The following is a 27,831-nucleotide window of genomic DNA, read 5'->3' as shown; positions in this document are numbered from 1 at the left end:
CTTGGTGAGCATAAGAAACTTTTTTTCAAAAACATTAAAGAACCCTAAACTTTGAACAGTAGTGTATGTGCCCTTATAGAAGTGTTTCTAATATTTATTTGCACTTTTAATATTTTCTAATTATTAAACTTTTTTTTCTAAATCAGTCTGTTTATTTTATGGGATGGGTATTTAGAGGAAGTCTCTCTCTTTCCATTTCTCAGAGAGTTCTCTAAAGAGCGAGAAAAGGCCAAGGCTCGCGGTGATTTCCAGAAGCTCCGTGAGAAGCAGCAGCTGGAGGAGGATCTAAAGGGCTACCTGGACTGGATCACGCAGGCGGAGGATATCGACCCTGAGAACGACGACGAGGGACTGGATGACGACAAGCCTAGAAATCGTGAGTATAAAGAAGGGAAGCACCAGGTTGGGGCAAACTGATCTGCTCTGAGTTTGTTAGCATCTGAGACATTTTGCAAGAGCTTTGTCCATGCAAATTTAATATATTAATTTTAAATGCAGATGAGGACATTGAAATTTTACATTTTAGGTGTTACAGTGTTAAATGCCGACTTTTCTATTGTTTTAATTTATACTGAAAATACTTACAAATATCTACATTAAATATTTCTTTTATCGCTGGCCCTTCAAGCATGATGAAGGCCTGACATCCTATAGGCAGCTAGTCAATTTTGGCAATTTTGAGTAATATTCACTGAAAACACAAATTTGTCTATTAGCTAGTTTTACATGTTCAGATATTATGTTTATTGTCATTACGGAAACTGTATCTGTTTTCTATTTGATTAAAACAAACAGCAGCTCACCTAAAATATTGATTGTGAGATTGGCTGCCAACATGCCTGCGTTTGCATTTGTAGAGCACAAAAACTTTGGAGAAAGTTAATCTTGCTTGCTGAGACAGATATAAATTATTTGGCCATATTACTGTATACACAATATTTCGATAGTATATGGATTGTTCCAGTTGCAGATGAGAGAAACTCACCACAAACTAAAACGTGAATGAATAGATGAATGTGTTTGTGTTTGTATTTTGGCAGGTTTTGCTATCCATATTAGGAATTACATTTTTGAAAATAAGCAAGCAGAGGCAGACCATGTCCTCGTGGGGGACTTTTGTCTCCATAAGGACAAAAGGTTCACAAAATGTCTAGACAGTAATCTACATTAGATAAAAAGATGTCTAAAAAAAGATGCCTACACTAGACTAGAAAAAGATGCCAGTTTTAGGCTTTGTTTATATTAAGAATAATAGATGTGAATGGAAAGTCCCTGCAGGGATATACATATACATATATATATATATATATATATATATATACAGACTTTTGTGTGTGTGTGTATTTGGACTTATTTTTGACTCTGGTATTTCAGAGCCTCAGATTGTGTATGGTCAATCCGGCCCCTTACTGAGATCAGATGGGAAAACACTTTCACACACGTACAGTATATTAGAGATATACTGTAATCCACATGCTGACGCACATCTAGTGGCACAAAATACAACTGCAGCTCAGTAACTTAAAGTCCCCCTGTAGTGAAAATCAAGTTTTTTATGTTGTTTATTTGTCTATGTGGTGTTTTTAATATGCCTTTAGACAAACCATGTGCCAATCTATTAATCAACACCATTGCTGAGTATTTTCTCCTTAAAACTGTAGTTTCCCAAAGGCTGACCCAGAAATGTGGTTTGAAACAGCCCTCGGTTAGCTACGTCACAAACCAATAACCAATCACGTTAAGGGATCGATTCCTCTAACTAGCATGCAAAATATACCAAATACTAGCACAAAACCAAAAATAAATTAAAGCAAAAAACCCATGAAGCTGTGGTTTAATGTGAATTTAGAACCGCTAACTTGCATTATAACCCGTGGCAACAGTGTAAAAGTAGCCCGGAGTCAGACCCACCTCTCCCGCATCGGCGTCTGCACTTCACACGCGTATGATTGCAGGCGAATCACTAAGAATCACAAATGGCTGTATTCGAGTCTTTAAGGCATTTTAGGACACAACATCGTCAAGTAAGTAACTTTAACGAATGTTACAGTATTCACTGTAGTTGTCCGCTAGTAAAAAGATAGTTTTATCAGTCATTATCCGTGTATGCCATTGTTTTGCGGTTACTACAGTTCAGTGGATCAGGAGGCGCTGGCTGATGTGTAACTGAGTGGAGGCGGGACTAATTTGCATATTCATAGATCAGCGTATAGTAAATGAGGCAAGGGTGTAGAGTTGCATTCAAGCTATTTTAAGGAATGAGAAAATTATTTTCACAAGAAAAACCATTTAAATATGTCATTTTGATGATCAAAGATAAGTTTTAAGAGATAAAATATTTGACTACAGGGGGACTTTAACAGATTATTTGTATTTTTTGTATTAACAGTAATGTTTTATGTTAAGTAATTTGTGACAAGTGTCTTGAGTTGGTTGTGACCGCCATTCTTAGCGATAAATGTTTGGGGCAGAGAGGGCTGGTGGCGTCTCTCTCTCTCTTTCTGTCTGTGAGTGTGTCTGTCTTTGACTGTTTGAGTCTCGCTCTGTTGTTTTCAGGGAAGACTCATCGTTTACAGTACATCCGTGGAGCGGTGAAGAAAAAAGCAGCTCTGCTTCGTAAGGCGTGTGCGTCTCCATAGCAACCTCGGTTTACTTTTGCGTGTTTGCATGGCAAAAGTGCAACAAGCCCCCCAGACCTTTATACTGGCCCCCAGCACATCCTTCCCCACCCAGACTGGTCAATCTGGGTGCGGAGGGCGATGGGGTCTTCCCGCTCAGTTCTCTGTATTTTAGATTTCTGAATGATGACGGGCATGAAAATCTGAGAGTTTTGATATTTGGACTCACTGCTCTTTTGGGGTTGTAGAAGTCTTTCTGTTTGAAATATCTGCATTTATAGCATGTCTTTTTTTTTTTCTCTCCAGGTATTTTAATCAGAATCAGGTGCTTTGTAGTAAATTTTAGTCACACATCAGGCTTCTGTTCCGATGTGATCTGCATGTGATACTTAGATAGAAACATTTCTGCTGTGCACACCACGGTTCAGATGGTTCTGTCTCTGAGGTTGTGATTTCTCTTTGACAGCCATGGTGAGATGTTAATAGAGATAGATCGCAAAGTATTGTGGACATTTTTCTCCTGACTTTTGTTGCTTCACCCCCATCTACGTGAGATTTGTTTCGAGTGTTTGCGTTATGTATTTTATCTGAAATATCTTTTAAAAAGAGGGGAAAATTACAAGGGTAATGTTCATTTCATTTTTAAATACATCAATTTTCATAATACATCATCAGCATACTGATGATGTAATGTCACAGTTCGACATCTGTAATCCTGTCTTGGAATATCTGATCAAACATAATCCCATAATCCCATTTTCAAGGGTGGTGTAGTCTGGATGATAATGTGTGTTTTTAACTAAGAAATAGAATTAGGAGAAAATATCAGAGCCAATGAAAATGCAGCATGGAATTTAGGCACCCTGCTTGACCCCGCCCCATGTGCATGTTAATGAGATGGAATTGTAGGTCTGCATGCTGATTGGTAGATTAGCATTGTTTTGACTAAAAAAAAAGTCTTTTACATGATGTATTTGGGTACGTTTGTCCAACTTTGGTTTGTTTTGTTTTGAAATCTGAATGAACCCATCCAAAAAAAATCTGAAAGGAACCCATTCAAATCATTAAGTGTTTATGCTGTTGGTTTGAGGTCTAGTTTAATAAAGATTGATTCATTGGTTCAACTCCCATCACACACAGTATGTGTGTGTTGATGAAATGTGATATTCTATTCTTTTCAAACACTTTTTGGGGCAGACATTCTCACATATGGTCCATATTAAACATTAAAGGTCACATCTGAGCATGGATATGAATGAAAGGTTGTCTTGGCTGTCATCAAGACTGTTGAGTCTGTTTAATAAGAACTGGCTCAGTAGCAACTTTCTCGAATTTTTTATTTATTCTAACTCTTTTTCTTCCTACCTGTTTAACAGGTCTAATTTAGCATGATTTTATATTACGATTTTACTACAGTTTGGTCCTTATGACAAAACTGAATTTGTGATTTGGTTTTTTTATTTGCATATCAGTGACAAACAGCTTTGTTTTTTTGACACATCATATACAAAACGATCTAATCTCTGTTTCTCATTGAAACTGTACCTGTCACAGTCAACAAACACATTGTGATTTAGCTCATGATGTATTTTTTTTTGGTGGCTTGCTGTGAAGAATATTTCACATATGTTCTAGAGAGAGAGAGAGAGAGAGAGAAAAGAAAAGTCCTTAGATGAATGCAAAAGGTCATGGCAGATGTTTTCTTTAGTAAACGGTTTGTCTTTGAATCAGTCACCTCACTTACATCAGTGAGATTATTGTCCTTGCAGTTAGACTTATGCAACATATGCCTTATGTTGTCAAAGCCTGTTTTTACTCACATTTGTCATTTGGTAAGTGTTAATTTTGAACCCCGATCATATCTGCTGTCAGTGTAAAAGCTTAAGTAAGGGTTCTTTAGAGGTTGAAAGTCTGTGTGTGTGTGTGTGTGTGTGTGTGTGTGTGTGTGAAACCAGCCTTTGATGAGCAATGAGTATAATCTTTTGCTGGTAATTCATCGCACTCTCTCTCTCCCTCTCTTTCCCTCTCTCTCATGCAGTGAGTATGCCGGCCAGTGAAAATGAGTCAGTGAACACTGATAATGCTCCCGCTGGAGACATGGAGGGAGAGACCTGCTGTACTCGCATGGCGTAAGTCCCCAAAGCATCCTGTTCCTCCTCTTTTCTCCTCCTCCTTCTGTTCTCCTTCCTGATCATCTCTTCTCCTTTCCTCTAATTCCGTAATTACATTTCTATTTCCCTCCATGTTTAATTCTCTTCAGACTTATGCTTTTCAGTATTCAGACATTTACAGAGATCTCAGTTGTAAGGTTGAGAGCTAGTTTTAAATGGTTTTAGGAGTCCAAGTTAATGCCAGTGAACTGGTAGGAGAGGTCAGCAGGGCTCAGTGGGCGGCTCCTGGCGCTCCCGTGATCTTCAGTGTGTTTTTTTTTTCTTTTTTCTCTGTGCATCTGTTGCTGTCATCTGTTTTCCAGCTGATCTGCCCCGTTAGTGATCCGTGTTTTGTGTCACAAACACAGACAGGAACATTTATGCAATACACAGCCATAACAGTAATTATGTACAAACATTCCCACAGATATTGAAAATATGTGACCAGTTAAATCATAAGAACTGTTTAATTTCTCATAAATATGAATGCATACTGCAAGTTGAATGTAACAAAAATGTTTCCTGAAAACAGTAAGGCAATGCAGCACTCAGTGTCTGTCTATCTATCTATCTATCTATCTATCTATCTATCTATCTATCTATCTATCTATCTATCTATCCCCCCCAGTTCTGCTGTCTCTGTGGAAACACTGTCCTTCATGATGTTGTGTCTGTTCTGTATGTATAATACATTCTGTTTTCCATTCCAGAAATAGGATCTCCAAATCCAAATTCAGGTTAGTACATTACATACCGCCGGAAGGCGAGGCTGCCTTCCTTACTGCTCTTCATATATATGTGTGTGTGTGTTTTGTGTGTGTTTGTTGTGTTTCGATGCCAGTGTTGTGTTTTGATCATCACGGTTGCACTCTAATCAGTGGCTGAACATCCATTAACAAGTTCAGACTGCCAGTGTTGTTCAGGTTAGATTTGTTTGCCAAAAGAATTGAGAGCAGCAGCATTTCCAATCACTGCCAGTACAAACACACATAGTTGTTATGTTTCCAGATAGTGCATTTAGTGAATACTGAAAGGATGTTTATCCCGGCTGGTAAGAATGGTGTCAGATTGTACAGACTTAGAATTTTGCACGTTTTATATGATATTTCTCTCTCTGTTTCTCTGTCTCTCTCTTTGTATTTGCAGTCGATATTCACGCCGATGGAATCGGTTATGTCGGCGCACGTGCCGTGCAGCAGTGAAGTCAAATGTGTTCTACTGGCTGGTGATTTTCCTGGTATTTTTGAACACGCTTACCATTGCCTCTGAGCACCACCAGCAGCCAGACTGGCTCACCAATGTACAAGGTACACAACACTACAATACCGTACATATTTCAATATACAATACTGTTGCTACTAAAATAAACAACAATGCAGCCTTGAGCAGTCAAATATTTAGTGTACGTGTGATATACTTCATATTTTGATTAGTTGTCCTTGGTGAAGCTACTTTTATGACTTCCATATCTCGTATCTCTCAGAGCTCAGCAGTGACCATCCAATCCCATAAAACCCCATGAAATGTTGTTGCGTAATTGATCTCAGAACCTTGGTTTGATTTGTCTATACTGAAGAACTTTGTAAACACTTTGTGTGTTACACCTTGTAACACTATATTAGTTTTTTTCCCCAGACACACTCAATGTACAGAACTGTTCATAAGATTTTAAGATAAGATTTTTTAAATGTTTTAGTCTCTTATGCTCACAAAGGCGGCATTTATTTGATCAAGTGAAAACAGTAATATTGTGAAATATTATTGTAATTTATAAACTATTACTTAAAATGTCATTTATTCCTGTGATGGCAAAGCTAATTTTTCAGCAGTCATTACTCCAGTCTTCAGTGCCACATGATCCTTTAGAAATTGTTCTAATATGCTGATTTGGACTCAAGAAACAATTCCTATTATTGTCAATGTTGAAAACAGTTGTGCAGCTTAATATCTTTCTGGAAGCCATGATACATTTTTAACATTATAAAATGTCTTTACTGTCACTTTTGATCAATTTAAGTATTAATTAACGTATTTAATTCTATTTATATTTATTTTAAATGATTGTAACACAGTTTGTGCTGAATAAGGTGTAATCAGACTTTACCCATTAATATGTTTATAAGAAACTGAAAAATGGAAAAAAAAAAAAACGCTATTGTCAGGGCATGTCAAAACTTCTCCAGGGCCAAAAAACACTCTCAGACCTCAGAGGGTTAAAAAAAAAAAAAAAACTGTAGTGAACAGCTTTTCAGGTCTCTGTGGTGTATAAATCTCATAGTGAATGGATATGTTGTTTCTGTGCTTACAGATATCGCCAATAAGGTGATGCTGGCTCTTTTTACCGGTGAGATGCTGCTGAAGATGTACAGCCTGGGCCTACAGGCCTATTTCGTCTCCCTTTTTAACCGCTTCGACAGTTTTGTGGTGTGCGGTGGAATTCTGGAGACTATCCTGGTAGAGACTAAGATCATGTCACCCCTCGGCATCTCTGTGCTGCGCTGTGTGCGTCTGCTCCGCATCTTCAAGATCACCAGGTATGTGTTAAAGACATGTATGTTTCATTCATTGTGGGGTGTGACTTTGTATTAATGCTGACTGTCCTCTCTCAGGTACTGGAACTCTCTCAGTAATCTAGTGGCGTCTCTGCTGAACTCGGTGCGCTCTATCGCGTCCCTGCTTTTGCTGCTCTTCCTGTTCATCATCATCTTCAGTCTGCTCGGAATGCAGCTCTTTGGTGGCAAGTTCAACTTTGACGAGACGCGCCGCAGCACCTTCGATAACTTCCCCCAGTCTCTCCTCACCGTCTTTCAGGTTCTGCCACAGTCTGAACCACAGCACACACTCTTCATGTGTCTTCAAACCTGACTCATGTTTGATTTGGATTTATTTTCTGATTGTAGATTTTGACTGGAGAGGACTGGAACTCTGTGATGTTTGATGGGATCATGGCGTACGGTGGGCCCTCCTTTCCTGGCATGCTTGTCTGCATTTATTTCATCATCCTCTTCATCTGCGGAAACTGTATCCTAAAACCTGTTTAACACAACATTATGTGACAAAATAAAAGAGTTCATTATAAAACAGATATTTCTGTTCCTGAACTCTAAACAGACATCCTCCTGAATGTCTTCTTGGCCATTGCCGTGGACAACCTGGCAGACGCAGAGAGTCTGACATCAGCGCAGAAAGAGGAAGAGGAGGAGAAAGAGAGGAAGAAGCTGGCCAGGTTCAATGACTCACAGTTCACATGAGTGCAATGCTTTGAGGTGGTCTGAGGGCCCATAAAACCTTCCTATAAAGATTTCCTGCCCCCTGCCTAATGAGCTCATTAAGTGTATCAGTTATGACTTCATTAGTTTAACATTGAGGAAATTAAGGATCATTTTGCAGAAGTGTTTTTGTCCCTCTGAAGAGCTGTAAATACAGGTGCTTAGTGGGACTGTAAAGCTGCAAACGCACACATTCATGACGCAATTTCTGTCTTACAGAACGGCCAGTCCAGAGAAGCGCCAGAACTCTGAGAAACCACCTCTGAAGGATGAAAAGAAAGAGGAAAAGATTGAACTAAAATCCATCACTTCTGATGGAGAGATGCCAACTGCTACCAAGGTCACTAGCAAGAGGCCACATAGAAACACAGATTAAGGGAACAGATTAATAGCAATATAGTGCACACAGCCTGGAGTGGCGACGGTGGCAACAAAAACATTATAAAAGACATTTTATTGTTTATTGTATGCAATTAAAAAAATTACGTACAGACCACAGACAGAAATGCACAGATGCCAACTATTTTAAATTTTTTGTAATAATTAATTATTTTTAATTACCATTTTACAGTAATTTGTCGGGTGAATAATTATATTTTTAATTATATTGATATTATTAATGATTTATAATAAATATATTAAAACATTTTAAAATTGTTTGCTTTCTGATTTTAGATCAACATAGATGAGTACACAGGGGAGGAGAATGAGGAGAAGAACCCATATCCTGTGAACGATTTCCCAGGTGTGTTAAGAGAATGTGCTAAAAAAATACTGTTTTTTCATAAAAAAACTGAAGAAAGAGTCAAAAGCAATTCTACAGAAGAGCCCAGGCCTGTTTTATTCAGCTCTGGGAGCACTCTATGTGAACTGTTTTTCGGTTGAGCAAAGGCGTCTTTCTCTTTACTCTTGTTGATTTCCCCCAAGTTCAACACATTTCCTGGTCCATGTTATCTTCACTTTTTTTTACAGTAATGCAAAGACGTGTGGAACTGTTGAGAGATGATGTGTCTGATGCACTTAGTGGAATTCTTTCCAAAAAATTCTTGTTTGTTCTTTTCAGCAGCAGAGGAGGACGATGAGGAGCCAGAGATGCCAGTAGGTCCTCGTCCACGTCCACTCTCCGACATTCAGCTGAAGGAGAAAGCTGCCCCCATGCCAGAAGCCAGAGCTTTCTTTATTTTCAGCCCCAATAACAAGTATGAAAACCACATATATACTTAAAGACCTCGATTTTCACATCAGTGGGTTATGTTACTTAATAGTTATTCAAAATCCAAACCCAAAAATGTATCTCAAACCCATTTTTTCTGCTCTCTCTCTTCTGTAGGTTCAGGGTTTTGTGTCATAAGATTGTAAACCACAACATCTTCACCAATTTAATCCTGTTCTTTATACTGCTGAGCAGTATTTCACTGGCAGCGGAGGACCCAGTGAATAATGACTCGTTCAGGAATCAGGTACACACAAACACACACTGACATGTACATCACATTTGTAGCGCTGCTGTTATGAGGCTTTGATACGTGCGCCTCTCTTTTTCTCTGCTAGATTCTAGGCTATGCAGATTATGTGTTTACAGGAATCTTCACCATAGAGATCATACTGAAGGTAAATTTACATTTTAAAGGTAAAAGTGTCCCAGTTCATTTCATGCTAATCTTTCCTACTACAGCCTTCTCCGTGTTTCTTCCATACTCATGTAATTCCTCACTGACTCTCCATTTGTCCGCTCTTCCTCTCAGATGACAACGTATGGAGCATTCCTACATAAGGGTTCATTTTGTCGGAATTATTTTAATATTTTGGATCTGGTGGTGGTCAGTGTGTCTCTGATCTCCTCTGGAGTTCAGTAAGTACCTTTTTCCAAACTAACTGACAAACTAACCAGGACTACTGCTTCTCATGTCACAAATAACATATTCAATGTAACACTTTTTAATACCAATGTCCAATTAAATGCTATTTGTGTCTGGCCAATTCAATGTTGTCATTGTTAACTAAAAGTAAAACTATTCAAAATATTTTTGGTAATTGAAATGAATCTGAAATAAAGTAAATTATAAATATTAGATGGAAAAACTTTAATGAAAATTGGAAACATTACCTTGGCAACTAACTGAAATAAATGTAAAACGTTGAAGTTGAAGTATTAAAATTAAAAATGATAAAAAAAACATTATTTTGAATTTTTTAAATAATTGTAATAAATAAATTATCTTATAAAGCACATAACAAACTGACTAAAACGTAGACTAAAATTAACATGAAAAAGTTTGCTAAAAATATTAATAAATACTATAATAGTATATAAAGAATACTCAAGATGCTGTCTGTATGTATGTATATATATTCATATTCTTCTGATTATTGTTTAATTATTATAATAAAACAATGTTTAAAAAAAAAATTTAAATTTAGCCTTTGGTGCCAATGTAGAATTTCTTTGATTGCATTATTACTTAATCTATTAACAGAGTTGAACGGGGAAATGCATTTACCTCCTAATACCTCCTCTGCTGTCCAGGGGCATCTGCTTCTCTGTATAGTGTTTTGTTTAGGTCACATGATCAGTAATTAGCCATTCTGATTGGAGGAGCTGAACTGTACTGTGATTCACAGGTCAAGTGCCATTAATGTAGTGAAGATTCTCAGAGTGCTGAGGGTGTTGAGGCCCCTGAGAGCAATCAACAGAGCCAAGGGCCTCAAAGTGAGTCTCTCTCTTTTACAAAAAAATAAAAAAACTGTTCAGATGACTCTAACCTACACTTTCCATATAGTGTGATGGATGCGCTGAGCATTTATTTTAACTGAGAGCTTTGTTTGTATCCACAGCATGTGGTCCAGTGTGTGTTTGTAGCCATCCGTACCATCGGGAACATCGTCATCGTCACCACTTTGCTGCAGTTCATGTTTGCCTGTATTGGTGTTCAACTTTTCAAGGTAATTTGTGCTTTCTCACAACACGTACTTCTGTAAAAGAGCAAAACAGTGAAAGGTTTATACATTATTGCTGAAAATCTAGTTCTCTATAGAGAAAATGAATGGGATTTTAGTCCGGTTCTGTTGTATGTGCTGTTGGGACATTTGTGTTGTAAAATGTTCATGTGTGAGAACTGATGTTTGTTTTCTAGGGCAAATTCTTCTACTGCACAGACACCTCTAAACAGACACAGTCCGAATGCAGGTAACATCCCTCTTTCTTTGAGCACAAAGTTTACAGTAACATTTACATTAAAAAACAGCTCATTCATATGTATATGTGTGCACTGTGTGTGTGTATTACAGGGGGTCCTATATATTATTCAAAGACGGGAATGTTGGGAAACCAGTGAAATCGCGTTCATGGGAGAACAGTGACTTCAACTTTGATGATGTCCTGCAGGGCATGATGGCTCTGTTTGCCGTGTCCACTTTTGAGGGTTGGCCAGGGTGCGATACACAAACACACTCAAACTTGCTCACACACATACTTCTTCTTCACACATAATTCTTAAATATACAGTATTTCAATCATGACAACTCTCTGAAGTGTTGTTTTTTTGGGGGGGGGATGGGGGAGGGGGGGGAAATAAGATTTTTCAGCAGCCATTACTCCAGTATTCAGTGTCAGATGATCCTTCAAAAATCATTCTAATATGGTTATCTGGTGCTCAAGAAACATTTCTTGTTAATATTTTTGTGGAAACAGTGATACATTTTCTTGTGATTCTTTAAATATAAAAGAACATATATTAGTTTCTGAAATGAAATATATTCATAAATGTCTTTACTGTCACTTTGGATCAGTTTAATGCGTCCCTGCTGAACAAAAATAAACTTTTGAATGGTGCACAATCACAAAACAACAATTTCTGTAGTCGATGCCAATACATGTGAGATTTCATGTTACCAATTTCTAAAAGCTAATATTGAACCAACTCCGTAAATACTCTATAAATATTACTATAAATTAATTAATAATTTTAAAAGCAGTGTTTCAAGAAGCTCTCTGTTCTCCCACAGGCTCCTCTACAGAGCCATTGACTCCCATGCAGAGGATGTTGGTCCAGTCTACAACTACCGTGTGATCATCTCTATATTCTTCATCATCTACATCATCATCATTGCCTTCTTCATGATGAACATCTCTATATTCTTCATCATCTACATCATCATCATCGCCTTCTTCATGATGAACATATTCGTAGGTTTCGTCATTGTGACATTTCAGGATCATGGAGAGCAAGAGTACAAAAACTGTGAGCTGGACAAGAACCAGGTAGACTGGTGACAATATCTCTACAGGAACACTGAGAGTGTTTAAAAGTGTAACTCTAATTATATCTCCATACATTTCTGTGTGTGTACAGCGTCAGTGTGTGGAATATGCCCTGAAGGCCCGTCCCCTGCGCAGGTACATCCCCAAGAACCCGTATCAGTACAAGGTATGGTACGTGGTGAACTCTACCTACTTTGAGTACCTGATGTTCACCCTCATTCTTCTCAACACCATCTGCCTGGCCATGCAGGTCAGTATGCTCAGTAACTGAACTAATGCATAGAGTCAAATACACAAATCGAATCTTTTTTTTTAAAATCTGTTCGATTATGTGTTTGCAGCATCATGGCCAATCTCAGTCATTCAGCAAAGCCATGAATATCCTCAATATGTTGTTCACCGGCCTATTCACTGTGGAAATGATCCTCAAACTCATCGCCTTCAAACCCAGGGTAGGCCCTGCATGTTTCAATGTACAGTATTATATGAGCAAAGCTGATTTTCATGCCAAAGCGTTCTATTAAACAGTGAATCTAGATTTATTATTAGACTTGTGTCCAGGAACTTCTAAAGATTAAGTCTTTAAAAAGAAATTGTATTTTATTATTTAAAAAAAAAATCTGATTTGAGATGATTAGACTATAAGCTATTCTTAAAATTGATGTCCCAATCTTACCCAGCATTCATTATACAGAACTTTATTAACAGTGCTTTGAAGTGTTTTTTTTTTCAGCCGTGTGCTGTTTAACAACCAGTTATTACCGCTGTTCTCCAGGCTAGATGTTTTCTGTTTTTGTTTGTGTCATCAAATGCACAGTTTACAGTGGATAACACTCTGCCTATCTTCAGAAATGTCACATCTCACTTATTTAACCTATATGTCTTTGACCTGAAATGTTTTACTACAGTCACTAGTTTTGTCCCAGATGAGGACTGAAATGAATGTAACGTAAAATGACAGTCTCTCTCTCGCTCTTCTTCAGAAATGAGTTTCATCGCCTGCCTTAAGACGTAATTCCATCAGTGTTTAAAGAGTTTTATTTCTCGCATAACTTGGCAGCCATTTCCAGTCCATTAAAGGTTTTCCTGCCCTATTAAGCACAAATCAGATATTGTAAAGATGGTGTCAGTAGAGATGCCATCCGCTCAGAATTCCTCACAGGGTGAAGCGACTTCCCATAGAGCCCCAAAAAAACCATCTATTCCTTGTAAACGAGAGCATCACCAAAAATCAAAGAGCGTTTTCTTGTGGTAATGGACTTCTTTAATCAGTCATTTCCTGAAAGTCTATAGATGGGCTGATTTTGTTGTGCTGAATGGTGATTGGCTAACGAAATGCGTTGTCGGTTGACTGTGCTCATGCATCATGGGTACGGCAGCGCTAGTGATGGTCAATTCTGCCTCTCTAACTGCCCTCTCTCACCCCTCACCCCCACCTTCCCCTCGTCCTGTGTAGGGTTACTTTAGTGACCCCTGGAATGTTTTTGACTTCCTCATCGTAATTGGCAGCATTATAGACGTCATTCTGAGTGAGATCAACGTAAGTACATCGCCACCTCTCTCTCTCTTTTCCCAACTCTTTTGCTCTCCTGTCCATCTCTGCTGTCTTTCATTCCCCCTGTGCTTCCTGCCATTCTCTGCTCCTGCTGTCTCCTCCAACTCTTCATTTCCTGTTCTGACGGCAAGATGGCTGCTGTGGCAGGTCGCCCTGTGGCGGTGAGAGGTTTATTTAGGGCACACGTGCAGGAGAAAAAGTGTTTGTATAGGAGAGTTTTTCGGTAGGCCCCGTGAAAGAGAGAGAGCCAACGTTTCTTTTCATCCTCCAGGCCGCGATGTATGTTGTTTTGCTGTAACTAACAATCACACCTGAACTAACCCAGAACCCCTGGCCGTTCTTTTCAGGATGGTTTTGATGGATGTTTGACTGCTGCTGTAGAGCATGACAGGTCCCGGTTCATCATGGGATTCTCTGATTTCGTTTTGATTTCCTCACACCCGTCATTTGATTTTATGATTTTTTCCTCATGTCTTCTGTGAGTTAATTGTTCATGTGTAACTGTTTTCTTCCTTATTTTCTCCTCTCTCCTTTTCTTTCCTTTTTCATTTCTTTTTTATTTGTTGTTTTGTTGTTTTCTGTCCAGCATTATTTTGTTGATGCATGGAACACGTTTGATGCCCTTATTGTAGTGGGTAGTGTTGTTGATATAGCCATCACAGAGGTTAACGTAAGTAATCTCTCTCTCTCAATCTGCCTGCCTGCACCCCCTAACCCTCCCACACTAACAAAGATGAGTTGCTTTAACCCTCCACCCTCACACATAGGCATGAATGTCCTTGTATAGCACTCAGGTGATATATTACAGCTTCACAATCAATATAGACTGATAAACTGATTTGGAAATTGTTACATTAAGATGGATGGTCAATCTTATCGATGTGCCCTGTAATTCATTCAATGCTTATATAAATGTTTCTTTACTGTTGAATCAATTCATAAACCTTCAAACTCATTTTGAAAGAAGAGCCCAGATTTTCATCTGAGGAAACTTGTATTTCATATTGCTGCTCATTTCAAGGTTTTGTATCCACTTTCGTAATATAATATTCACTTTTCTTCAGCTTTATAGGCCTCATTTAGATTGTCAACCAATTTGATCTGGTATGGGCTTGTATGTTTGTAAACAGCAATAGCGCATATGAGGTCAAAATATTTCTTAAACTTGTTACATATCAGCTAGATTGGCTGGGTTTAACCAGAAATCATCTCTTGTAAAATGTAGCAAATATAAATTTGATTAATCTTGTAAAAAATGGGATGTGTCAAAATAGTGCATCTGTGCATTATGCATGCTGTGAAAATGCATATTTAGATTCATTTTTAGATCTTTAGTTAATATGTGGCAGACGTGACTTTGCCACTTTGTTTTGATGTGCAGGTACTATTCAAAACTATCATTCAAAAGTTTAGTGTCAGTAAAAAAAATGTTTGTGTTTATGAAACAAGACTCTTATGCACACCAATGCTATATTTATTTGATAAAAAAATACAGTAAAAACTGTAATATTTTGAAATATTATTACAATTTAAAGTAACTGTTTTCTATTTGAATATTTAGGGCCCAAGCACCAATGGTGCGAGGACCCTATTGGAATTGCTCCTCCTTCTTCTTCTTCTCCAAAGTGAATCGCATTTTTGAGGGCCCAAACATGCTCGAAAATTCACGAAACTTTGCACAGACATCAGCACTGGTGAAAATTTACATCTGATATGGGTTTCAGAGTTGGGCATGGCAAAATGGCTCGATAGCGTCACCGATAAAATTTCAACGAAGTGCCCCTCCTGCTACATTTCACATATGTGTACGAAATTCAGTACATTCATGTGATGTCCCAATACCTACAAAAAAGTCTCTTGGAACGAAGTCCTAAATGCAACAGGAAGTCTGCCATTTTGAATTTCCTCTATGATTTTTTTTGTGCCGTTTTTGCCATTTTCATCTTTGGATCATCTTCAGATTTGGTGAAAGTAATTATAAGGGTTTTGAGATGCTAAATTGTGAAGATCTTGAGTTTTCATTGTAGGGTGGGTCCCTGGCAGCCTGACAAATTTCAATTTTTCACCATGAAGCAGGAAGTTGCTGTAACTCAGGCAAACAATGTCCAATCTGCCTCAAACTTCACACATTTGATAAGAGTTCTGTCCTGAACACATCCATGCCCATATTCAGTTATAGTCATAGTGCCACCTGCTGGCAACAGGAAGTGACACTTGTTACTTGTTACTCTTAGTTCACTTCCAGAATAAAAATTATTTCCTGATAATTTATTTACTCACCCCCATGTCATCCAAGATGTCGTCCATGTCTTTCTGTCTTCAGTCGCAAAGAAATTAAGGTTTTTGCGGAAAACATTCCAGGATGATTTGCTGGTCAAGTAACATTTTTTTTAAATTAATCTCAGAAGCAGTTGAGCTGCCTAACATTTTTCTGGAGAAAGAAAGAAACCTGACTGCCCCCAAACTTTTGAATGGTGTATTTTGGATTTTCAGTTTTATTTGTTACTCTTTATTAGAAAAAGTTTAAATACAAGACTACAGCTCTATGTAAGTTTTAATTTTTAACAACTTAAGGAGTTTAAGAGATCAAAATGTGTTAATGAAGGTTATTTATGATTGACAGCAGTTGTGCTGGAGATATACCCCCTGTTTTGCTATACACATCCATTTCAGCACTGACTGGGTTTGATTTGGTTGGAGTTTTCTCTTCATCCAGCATCTGATTTGATCTGAAGGCATGACCTTTGACCCAGCATTGTGTTTGGATTTTTTTTTTTTCCCCTCTTCTTTCCTTTGAGAAAACTCTGAGCACTTTTTTCTCATGCTTCATTAACCTGTTAATTAATCTGATTAGTGATCTGAAATTAAACTGATGAATCCGTGCTGATAGCCAGTCCCTCCTCTCAGTGCTACAAGGAGATTAGAGTGGAACCGGACGACTCTGTTGTCCCTTAGAAAAGTGTTAATGTCACCCCTCCTCCCCCTGAGGCTGCTCTGCTCCTCTCAGTGCTTTGTCCTCCCTGCCTGTTGGAGGCACTCTCTGATTCGCGGTGTCTAATTGGACAGAAGCGGGGGGTGGAGAGATGGGAGTGTTTGCCAGCTCTGTCTTGCTGACGATGCCACATTGCATCCTTCTCTAGAATGCCTCTTTTCTGTCTCTATGTTCTGCATTTTCCTCCCTTTTTTCAGTGTTTTTCCTCTGTCTCTTCTCTCTTTCTTTCTTACACCCACACATTATTCTTGGTAGGCCTGCTCCCTGTGTCATTAGCTGTTCACCGTCTGATAGGACCATAACCACTGAACTTAATTGGCTAAGCCAGTTATGAATATGATGTATTCAAATAACTTCTATTGACTGACAGGGTGATCTCATGAAATGATGTTTTGTATGAAAAAATATTTGCATATTTGTTCATATTAAAAAAATAATAAATTTCATAAAAAAAAACCTTAAGAAAATCAGCACACGTAATACTGTAATGAAAATCATGTTGGCAAAACAGAATGATTTACATGAAATACAGTGCAAATGATTTATATTTTTACATTAAATATTAAATAATTTATTTAGAATACATTTTAAAATATTTGAATATTCATTTATTTATTTATTGGATTTTTTAAATTTACAGTAGGTTACTCATAGGTGGGGAAGTGAGTTTAAATTTGCTTAATTGTCATAAAAAATTATTATAGTTTTAATGACAATTAAGCACATTTAAAGCCTACAATCCAAGACATCTTAATACTCCTAAATAAACTCTCATTTATATAATGTAATATAATATCTGTTATTATTGTTGTTATTGTTAATAATAATAATAGTTAATAATTTACTTTATTTATTTGTAGGATATATTTTTTTAATTGCAGTAGGCTACTCATAATTAGAGGAAGTGGGCTTATGTGTGCTTAATTGTCATTAAAATATATTATTTTCATTATAATCTAGCACATTTAAACCCAACAGTGCAAGAAATGTTACTGGTCCTAAAACAGGCTCTCGCAGTCTAATACAAAATACAATTTCTTAGTTTTAAGTTTGAGTTCAGGTGAAATATGACCCAGACCTTTATTTTCATGAGACTCGCCTAACAACTGAAGTTCTCGCTGAGCGTCAGCCAGCCGATGGACATGATTGTAACCTCCAGGGGGCAGCGTTTACCAGTGTGTGCCAAATCTCTATATTTGTGCAATGTGAGATAATATCTGTGATATGGAGCGACCCTTTGAAAGTGGCTCTGTGTGGAGATTTTATCATGGTAACTGTCTCACAGATGCACATTTGGAACGAGTAATACCGTTGACCCAGTTCTGTAATGTGTGTGCTACATGCATGGTTGGGGTTGCCAGATCCTCTGCAGTTCTACTGCAAAGACATAATTTAATCAATCTAGTTGTCATCGCCACTAAAAGCATGAAACATAAAGACAGACATTTTAGTCTATCGTGGCACTGCAGAGGATTTAGAAATCAGTCTCTCTGCATGTAGAAATTCAACACACACCTACATACATTCACACGTACACTCACTCACTGCAACACACACACCGTGATAGACCTGCTGAGAGATTCTCGACTCGGCTCATGAGAGATGTCGAATCTGTGCATGTGTCTGCGTGTGTCACCAACTCATCCTCCAGTCTGCGGCTGCAGAACAGCATATGGCTCCTCCTCAAACAGACCATGTGCTGTAGCGCCCTCAGCTGGCAGAAAGACAGACATGCTATGAGGCGTCTCCCCTGCAAAAGATCCAACACACTGACGGACACTTTACCACACATATTCCCACACAAACACACACAGGTGTACAGTGGGTGGTTGGCGCTGCTATAGCTTTCATCTGTCTGCCTTTCTTTAAAGCCAGCTGACCCCTCCTCCTCTCCCCCCTCCTCTGTGGTAAGACCAATGGTACGGACCAACGGTAACCAAAACCCCACCTCTCATTCCACCCAGTCACCTTGTCGACCTGTCCATCAACACCTGTCATTCACCATGTGACTTCGGCATGAACGCATGTGTTCTCTCTCATCATTGTGGCATTGGGCAGGCACGTGTATATGCTGGTAGTGTGTCCATCGCCTCGACCTCTCCCCTCCCCTAGGCTGCGATGCCTGTCATTGGTGCGCTGTAGTCACATGGTCATCGCTCTCTCTGTGTGTAGTCCAGTGTCGGCCTCTGCTGGTCAGCTCTGGTGTGACAGTTCACCACCAACGTGGCAGAGCTCTGAAATCAGCTGGGGCTTGTGAAAATACGATTTCCTGTGCGATGTCCACATGCATGAAGCTAATTCTCAGTTTTGCTTGGTTTGTGTGATGTGTTTTTATAGGGCATGTGTGTGCAGATGTAGGTGTTAGAGATTTAAAGGTGCACTGAGTCATTTTTTTTCATGTTGTGCTTATACTGACACCTAGTGGTGTGGATGCAGTGCCTTACCAAAGAAAAACATTTACCGATGCCATTATAGAAATGCTCAATTCGCAGAATTTATTCCACAAGCGGAAGTTTAGGATAACAGGGGTCTTGCCAAGATAAAACCAATAGTATTTGGTTAGTCATGTGATCTCAAAATGGCGGCTCCCATGAGGTGACCCTCTCCGTGTAAAACAAAACTGCTTTTGGGTGACTGATATGACTGCTGAGTTCATTTTAGATAAGTGATGATTTAAAAAAAACTACAATTTATTACAATACAGTACAATACAATTCTATGTGTAGAAACTTTTTAATGAGGGGAAAAAAACGACTGAGTGCACCTTTGAAACAGAAAGCCGCAGCTTTGTGTATATGTTTAGATTATATAACTGAAGTAAAATATCAGATTTTAAAGAAGCGCGAACAAATGGATTAGCCCATTTCTGCCACATAAGAAAACAATAATGCTTTGGTAAATCATAATTTTGACAAAATTATAAGATAGGAGGTCATTATGAGATAAAAACTAAGATAAAAAAATATGACATACTAAGTTATGCATTAAAAAGTCTAAATTGACATACTAAGTCAGTTATGAGATAAGTCACAATTATGGCCTTATAGTCATTATAGTCTTTGTAGACATTAGTCAATTATAGACATTATAGACTATAGTCTATAAGACTATAGACATTATAGACTTTGTCAATGTCGACTTATTTCACAATTGACTTATCTCATAATTTCAACTTGTCATAATTGACTTTTTATCTCATAATTGACTTACTATCATAATTTCGTTTTTTTTTGTCATAATTTGGACTTTGTATCTCATAATGACGTTTAATGTCATAATTATAATTTACCAAAGCATAACATCTGGAAACATATGTGGTTTAGTGTCTGTGTATGTGACACATACACAGATTCTAATATCACCTGTGAAATATAGTGTTAAATGCTTCAATGACAGATTAGTTCTATAGGGTATTTATTAAGTATATATGATTAGCTGGAAAGATTGTTACTTCAGGGGTGTTGTGTATTGTGGTAGACATCTATAAATGCTTTGCATCCATTTGGAATATTGTCATTGTTTCATAAAGCCACCAGACATCCTCTGTGTCTCTGTAGTTTGCTATTGGTGGAAGTGTTTAACATGCTGTTGTAGACATATTAACTTGATTGTGTGTGTGTGTGTCATCTTGAATTGTTCTGGTTGGTGTACAATATGTGCGTGTGTGTGCCTCTCCATGAACACGCATATGTGTGTGTTTGTCATGCTGAAAAAGGGCCTCCAAAACACTGAAGATAACGCCAGGATCTCAATCACGTTCTTTCGGCTGTTCCGTGTGATGAGGCTGGTGAAGCTCCTGTCTCGGGGAGAGGGCATTCGGACGCTGCTCTGGACCTTCATTAAATCCTTTCAGGTGAGGAGAATAAAAATTAGACAGCACTTGTGTAATTGTACAGAGATGGTTGTACTGTGGTCCAGACTTTATGCCCAAGTCAAAGTCAGGCTTTGTGAGCAATTAAACACCAGCAGACAATCTAATAACAGACTAACAAACACGTTTGTGTTATTATATGGCTACACTAGATGCAAGCAGCATGTTGTGACAATAAAACCTGATTGTTTGCATTATAATCAACAAAACCATCTACACGGCATGCTCTAGTCAATTGATGTCCTGCCGCTTTTTTATCCTGTTTATCTGAAATAAAATGATCAAATGTACAAAAGTTTGGGGTCGGTAAAAAAAAAACTATTATAATATTGTTTTATTCAGCAATGCATTTAAATGCATTAAAATGATCAAAAGTGATAGTAAATAATGTTATAAAATATTTTTATTATTAAATAAATCCAATTTTTTGTATTTTATATTCATCAAAGAATCCTAAAAATGCATGTCAGTTTCTACAAAAGTATTAAGGGTTTTCAACATTGATAATAATCAGAAATGTTTCTTGAGCACCAAATGAGCATATTAGAATGATTTCTGAAGGAGTAATGACAGCTTTGCCATCACACGAATGAATTAGATTTTAATATGTATTAAAATAAACTTATTTTAAAGTGTAATAATATTTCACAATATTACTGTTTTCCTGTATTTTTGATCAAATAAATGCAGCCTTGCTGAGACTTTCAAAAAATCAACCCCAAACTTGGTATTTTACAAAAAAAAAACATATGCATGCATTAATCATATGCGTGCATTGAATTTCATCATATATTTAAATACAATTTTATATCTAAGAAATATTTTTTAATTATTTTATTTAATAACATATTTTACTTTAAAAAAATCTCTTATTTCTAACTATACATATACACTGTTGTTGCTATAAAATTTTTTTTTAAAATTGTTATTTGACTATAGGTCATTCGGGTTAAGAGTGAAACGCAACTAAAAGTGGCTGTTGAAATGAAACATTTATATTCCTGCATTTTGTGTTCGTTGTGTATATTTAATCATTCCTCTTTTCCCTTCTCCACCTCCCTCGGTTTGTTCACAGGCTCTTCCCTATGTTGCTTTGCTGATCGTAATGCTGTTCTTCATCTACGCCGTCATTGGGATGCAGGTCAGACCCAGCTTCATTTGCTTCACACTCTCTCCACATCTTCCCCATGGAAATGTCTCCATGGCTGCTATAGCCCCTGTGCTTGTACTTGGACATGTTGGCGTTGAGCGATTCATGATGGATAATGTTTTTTCGGATTCCACAGATGTTCGGTAAGATTGCCCTGAGGGACAACAGCCAGATCAACCGAAACAACAACTTTCAGACGTTTCCTCAGGCTGTTCTGCTGCTCTTCAGGTCAGTTTCCCACTTGCTTTCTCTCTCTCGCTTTCACTCGTTTAATGTCTCTCTCTCACATTGAGCTCGTGTATTTCTGTAGGTGTGCAACAGGGGAGGCGTGGCAGGAAATCATGCTGGCCTGTTCTCCGAACCGCCCGTGTGAGAAGGGGTCAGAGGTCAACCACAACAGTGAAGACTGTGGCAGCCACTTTGCCATCATCTACTTTGTTAGCTTTTATATGCTTTGCGCCTTCCTGGTGAGTTCCCAGTAAGCAACTGTGTTATTGTAAATCAGCTGTGAAATTTGTTGTGAAATCATCTCCACCAGCATGACATCCTTTACCCCCTCCGCACAATGTTTACCGTATCCATAATAACAGAAGCAGCGGGTTTCCTTAGCACAAGATGATTCAGATCCTTCCTCTCCCACAGATCATTAACCTCTTTGTGGCCGTCATCATGGACAACTTTGACTATTTAACACGTGATTGGTCGATATTGGGGCCGCATCACCTAGATGAGTTTAAGAGGATATGGGCAGAATACGATCCTGAGGCCAAGTCAGTCACTTCATGTTTTGCCATCTTTCACACATCTGCTCTATCCCATTCTAGATTATTAGTAGTGACTGAAACTGAGATCTGAGTTTAATGTGATTGCAGGGGTCGGATAAAGCACCTGGATGTGGTGACGTTGCTGCGCAGGATTCAGCCTCCCCTTGGATTTGGAAAGCTTTGTCCACATAGAGTGGCGTGCAAGGTACAAACACAAATCCTAAAATGTGCTAATTCTGTAGTGCGTTATACACATTACTTGACTGACTTTATCTGTGCATCTGCAGCGGCTTGTGTCCATGAACATGCCTCTCAATAGTGACGGGACGGTGATGTTCAACGCAACTCTCTTTGCTCTGGTACGAACGGCTCTACGCATCAAAACTGAAGGTGTGAAAATATCATACACATAAATATGCATAAAACCAATTCACATGCCAACATACATGCACAGAAAAGTCACTGTTTGTATTTGTGTGCGTCAGGTAACCTGGAGCAAGCAAATGAGGAACTCCGGGCCATCGTGAAGAAGATCTGGAAGAGGACGAGCATGAAGCTGCTGGATCAAGTCGTTCCCCCTGCTGGAGGTGGGTGGTGGCAAAAGGTCAAAGGTCAACCATTAGGTTAGGGGGTCGATAAGATTTTTGTTTTCAAGTGTTTTTGAAAGAAGTCTCTTGTTCTGACCAAGACTGCATTTATTTGGTCAAATGTACAGTAAAAACAGTAATATTGTGAAATATTAATACAATTTAAAATAAATGTTTCCTCTTTTAATATTTTAAAATGTAATTTATTCCTGTGATTGCAAAGCTGAATTTTCAGCAGGCATTACTAGTCACATGATCCTTTAGAAATCATTCTAATATGCTGATTTTGTGTTTAAGAAGCATTTCTTATTATTATCATTATTGAAAACAGTTGTGCTTAATATTTTTTGTGAAAAACTGACACTTTTTAAAAATGTTAGGATACTTTGATGAATTCAAAAGAACAGAAATCTTTTCTAACAATGTACTCTGTCACTCTTTCAGCATAACTGTTGAATAAAAGTGTTAATTTCTTTAAAAAAAAAGCACTGACCCCAAACTTGTGTAGTGAAAACAAAACAAAGGTGTTCAAGTTCTCTTCTCCTATCCCAACACTTCAAGAAGCTGTCAAGTTTATCTTAAAAGTCTGAAACAATATATTTATGAACTAAAATAACAATGCAGGAAGCAATATAACGTCTAACCAGCACAACGAACAAAACCTGAGTGTGTGTTTCCTTCCCCGACAGATGATGAAGTAACAGTGGGGAAGTTCTATGCCACATTCCTGATTCAGGAATACTTCAGGAAATTTAAGAAGCGCAAGGAACAGGGCCTGGTGTCCAAAATTCCTCCAAAGACTGCTCTTTCACTGCAGGTGGGTACATAAGACCATCAGCTATAACAGAAAAGTGTGTTTTGTTTGCATATGAATGTGCCTATTTGTGTGTGTTGTGACCAGGCTGGCCTGCGTACACTGCATGATATGGGTCCTGAGATCAGAAGAGCGATATCAGGAGACCTGACTGTGGAGGAGGAGCTGGAGAGAGCCATGAAGGAAACCGTGTGTTCTGCATCTGAGGATGATATCTTCAGGGTAAAGGTCTGATATTGCCTCTTGTTTCCTCTCCTCCGCTCTTCTCACATCATCGCTTCTGCTGCCGGAGCTTCTGCCCACCTGCATGGGACCATCAGCCAGATCTTCAAACCAACCGGGCTGCGAAGGGTCACAGAGCTGCTTGTTTAGATTCTTTGCTCAACATTGAGGGCTTAGAATAATTTTTTTCATTTGTTATTAGGACAACAAAATCATTATGTTCATATTAAGTTCATAAATGTGTCAAATTGCATAAGCTTGTCAAGTAAAAGTATCAGAAATCATTAAGGAACAGCGCTTTGCCCTCATCACACAGATCAGATGGTTATAAATGAGTGTTAAAGGAAAATCCAAATAGCTCTATTAAGAATTAGTCATCAGTGATGTTAAAATACATTTATAGATAGTTTAGAAAACCCTAAAACAGTATGTTCATTTGTGACCCTGGACCACAAAACCAGTCATACGGGTCAATTTTTTTGAAATTGGGATTTATACATCATCTGAAAGCTGAATAAATAAGCTTTCCATTGATGTAAGGTTTGTTATGATAGGACAATATTTGGCCGAGATACAACTATTTGAAAATCTGGAATCTGAGGGTGCAAAAAAAATCAAAATACTGAGAAAATCGCCTTTAAAGTTGTCCAAATGAAGTTCTTAGCAATGCATATTACTAATCAAAAATTAAGTTTTGATATATTTACGGTAGGAAATTTACAAAATATTTTCATGGAACATGATCTTTGCTTAATATCCTAATGATTTTTGGCATAAAAGAAAAAATGATCATTTTGACCCATACAATGTGTTTTTGGCTATTGCTACAAATATATCCCAGCGACTTAAGACTGGTTTTGTGCTCCAGGGTCACATTTGGCCCATTTACCTTGGTATTAACATTCGATCACTAATAGACACTAAATACAGCTGAAAAAGAGATGGAATATGTCCTTAATGCTTAGGGCTTCTGTATCATAAGAAAATGCCCAGGCAAACATGTACATGTGAAAGACATGTACGTAGTCATTGAAATCTACTGAAAAATCACTGGAGTTGTTAATAGCAGGTGTGAAGGGGGAGGGATGATGAGGTTTGCGTAAATGTGATCACTTTCATGCGTACATTTGTCTTTGCAGCGGTCTGGCGGTCTCTTCGGTAACCACGTCAACTACTACCACCAGAGTGACGGCCACGCCTCCTTCCCACAGTCCTTCACAACACAGCGGCCGTTGCACATCAGTAAATCCGGGAGTCCCGGCGAAGCAGAATCTCCGTCTCATCAGAAGCTCGTCGACTCCACCTTCACTCCGAGCAGTTATTCTTCCTCAGGATCCAACGCAAACATTAACAACGCCAACAACACAGCCATCGGACACCGGTACCCCAAACCTACCGTCAGCACAGTGGACGGACACACGGGGCCGCCCCTCACCACCGTCCCACTACCACGGCCCACATGGTGCTTTCCTAACAAGAGGTATGATGACATATGCTTTCTGTAGTGGAATGCAAATGTGCGAGTTAGTAGGGAGATGTTCAGGTTTGTCAGAATCTGGTTCCTGATTGTGGTTTGTCTCGCCCCTGATTGTCTCATGTGGACCAGGAGCTGTTTCTATGACACTTTCATGTGGTACGTTCCTCACACAAAGACCAAAAGAGACCTCATCACTTTGGAGGGCTGTCGTATGCTCTGTCCATACTGGGGTGGATCTGAAGCTAAATGTGTGCAACACACACAGATCCACTCTAGCATTAACTAGCAGGATCTGTGAGCGGCTTTCCTGATTGGCTGACAGCTAAATGAGCATGTGCTAGGCCAGTGGTTCTTAACTGGTTTTACTGTCAGAACCCAGATTTTACGTTCTCAGCAACAAATCATTTTTTTGAAGATTTGTTCATGTTATTCTTGATGATAAAGGCATGTGAAACAACACATTTATGTTGGCATCTACCTAATCTGGGCGTTTCTACAAAGAACTCAGACAGACAGTGTTATTATTGTAAATTAAAACTTTAAAATAATTTTTATTAATTGAAATAAAGCAGAAATAACATATAGCTTAACTTGATAAATAACTGAAATAAAACACGTTCTATTTTAAGTGCTAAAATGATTAAAACTGAAATAACAAATTAAGCTATAAAAATAAACAAACTAATAAATAAGTCAAAAACACAAATTACACTTAAATTTAAGCTAAAAATTAAAAATCTAAATTAAAATGAAAATTGAAAATATAAAAAGCTAATTCAAAATATTAATCAATACTATAATATATAATAGTATATATGTATAATAATATATAAATAATACTAAAATAACAATACTGACAGATTAATTTGTGGCAAAATGAACAAAAAAATGATAAAAGCACATACAATTACTAAATTACTTAAAATGAAAATATAAAAAGCGAATTAAAAATATTAATAAACACAGTAGTAGTATAGAAGTAATACTAAAGGAACACTACTGACAGATTCATTTGTAGCAAAATCCTGTAGAGTTTGATGGAATGCAGGCCTTTTGACATCAACAAAAACAAATGGAATGAGCCTTTTTATTTTATAATGTGAAGTTGTAGCCTGTTCATCATAACTAAGCATGTTCAAATGGTTAGTTGTATTAGTTTTCATATAGTTTTTCACTTATTCTCCCCTGCTATTAGAACAGACCTCAGTCTCACCAGTTAAGAACTGCTCTGCTAGTCCATGTGCTTGTTTGTGGTGAAGCTCATCCTGCTGGTCATTTCCAGGCTGTACTGGAGGGGCTCTTCATTTAGACCCAAATACAAAAGCATCAATTTCACAAGCAGCTCTGACTGCTATTAAACTGGATGTACTACATCCATTTTTGTGCTAACAGATGCAGCACAATCCTAAGAACAGGATATGCACTTATTTCTGTTAGAGGAGCTCCAGTCTTTATGAAGTGCCCCTTGACAAATCTTTTCTCCTCTTAAATCTAATATCATAAGGTTTCTCTGCAAAAATATAACAGTGCTTCTGTAATGTGACACAACCAGTTAAACCTGTGCTGTAAGGTTTGTTAGACGTCATCAAACCTTAAGCTGCTATAATTGATTGTGTTCACATTATAATAGCCTTATGAGAGCTTGAGGAGAGAGTAACCGCTGTTATCTGTATAGGTGACCTTTCCTCACTTTCTGAAGCCTTCTAAAGAGCAGATGATGAAGATGTGCAATATGCTTCTAGTTCACCTGTGTGTTTTGATGTTTCGTGTAGCTCTGATTCCAGTGACAGCCGTCTCCCTATAATACGGCGAGAGGAAGCATCTACAGATGAGACGTACGATGAAACATTTCTAGATGAGAGAGATCAGACACACACGTGCTTGACAAAGTTTGTTCTTTTTGTCCTTTTCACTTATTCATCTTCTGGTTTTCAAAGGCTCTGGCTGTGGCAGGGTTGAGTCCCTTGCTGAGACGGAGTCATTCTCCGACACTGTTCACGCGTCTGTGTTCCACACCTCCTGCGAGTCCCAGCGGCCTTCTAGTTCACCTGTGTGTTTTGATGTTTCGTGTAGCTCTGATTCCAGTGACAGCCGTCTCCCT

The 27,831-nt window shown here is 38.2% G+C and overlaps 1 protein-coding gene across 1 annotated transcript; it reads left to right on the top strand.

The window, feature by feature from the left end:
- The first annotated feature begins 208 nt into the window (after positions 1-208).
- LOC107699031 (voltage-dependent L-type calcium channel subunit alpha-1C-like) lies at positions 209-27,689 on the top strand. Its single transcript, XM_016500190.1, has 34 exons — positions 209-376; positions 4,657-4,747; positions 5,479-5,505; positions 5,915-6,075; positions 7,077-7,302; positions 7,378-7,579; positions 7,669-7,789; positions 7,880-7,994; positions 8,257-8,377; positions 8,713-8,782; positions 9,101-9,236; positions 9,368-9,497; positions 9,589-9,648; positions 9,783-9,889; positions 10,660-10,747; positions 10,873-10,980; positions 11,172-11,224; positions 11,326-11,469; positions 12,043-12,298; positions 12,390-12,548; positions 12,640-12,750; positions 13,755-13,842; positions 20,580-20,698; positions 21,792-21,857; positions 22,003-22,094; positions 22,177-22,333; positions 22,509-22,636; positions 22,739-22,835; positions 22,918-23,020; positions 23,116-23,217; positions 23,907-24,034; positions 24,119-24,259; positions 25,393-25,733; positions 27,503-27,689. Exons 2-34 carry the CDS (start codon positions 4,662-4,664, stop codon positions 27,687-27,689), a joined length of 4,230 nt encoding a protein of 1,409 aa, XP_016355676.1. The 5' UTR covers positions 209-376; positions 4,657-4,661.
- Positions 27,690-27,831: the final 142 nt, after the last annotated feature.

The sequence above is a fragment of the Sinocyclocheilus anshuiensis genome, unplaced genomic scaffold, assembly GCF_001515605.1.
Source record: "Sinocyclocheilus anshuiensis isolate Anshui unplaced genomic scaffold, SAMN03320099.WGS_v1.1 scaffold346, whole genome shotgun sequence".
Taxonomy (NCBI): domain Eukaryota; kingdom Metazoa; phylum Chordata; class Actinopteri; order Cypriniformes; family Cyprinidae; genus Sinocyclocheilus; species Sinocyclocheilus anshuiensis.
This window is presented reverse-complemented; position numbering and strand designations above follow the sequence as displayed.

Coding starts and splice junctions, on each gene's coding strand:
- LOC107699031 (XM_016500190.1), top strand. CDS start 4,662: ATGCCGGCCAGTGAAAATGAGTCAGTGAACACTGATAATGCTCCCGCT. Junction 6,076..7,076: donor CTGGCTCACCAATGTACAAG/GTACACAACACT, acceptor CTGTGCTTACAG/ATATCGCCAATAAGGTGATG. Junction 7,580..7,668: donor CTCTCCTCACCGTCTTTCAG/GTTCTGCCACAG, acceptor TTCTGATTGTAG/ATTTTGACTGGAGAGGACTG.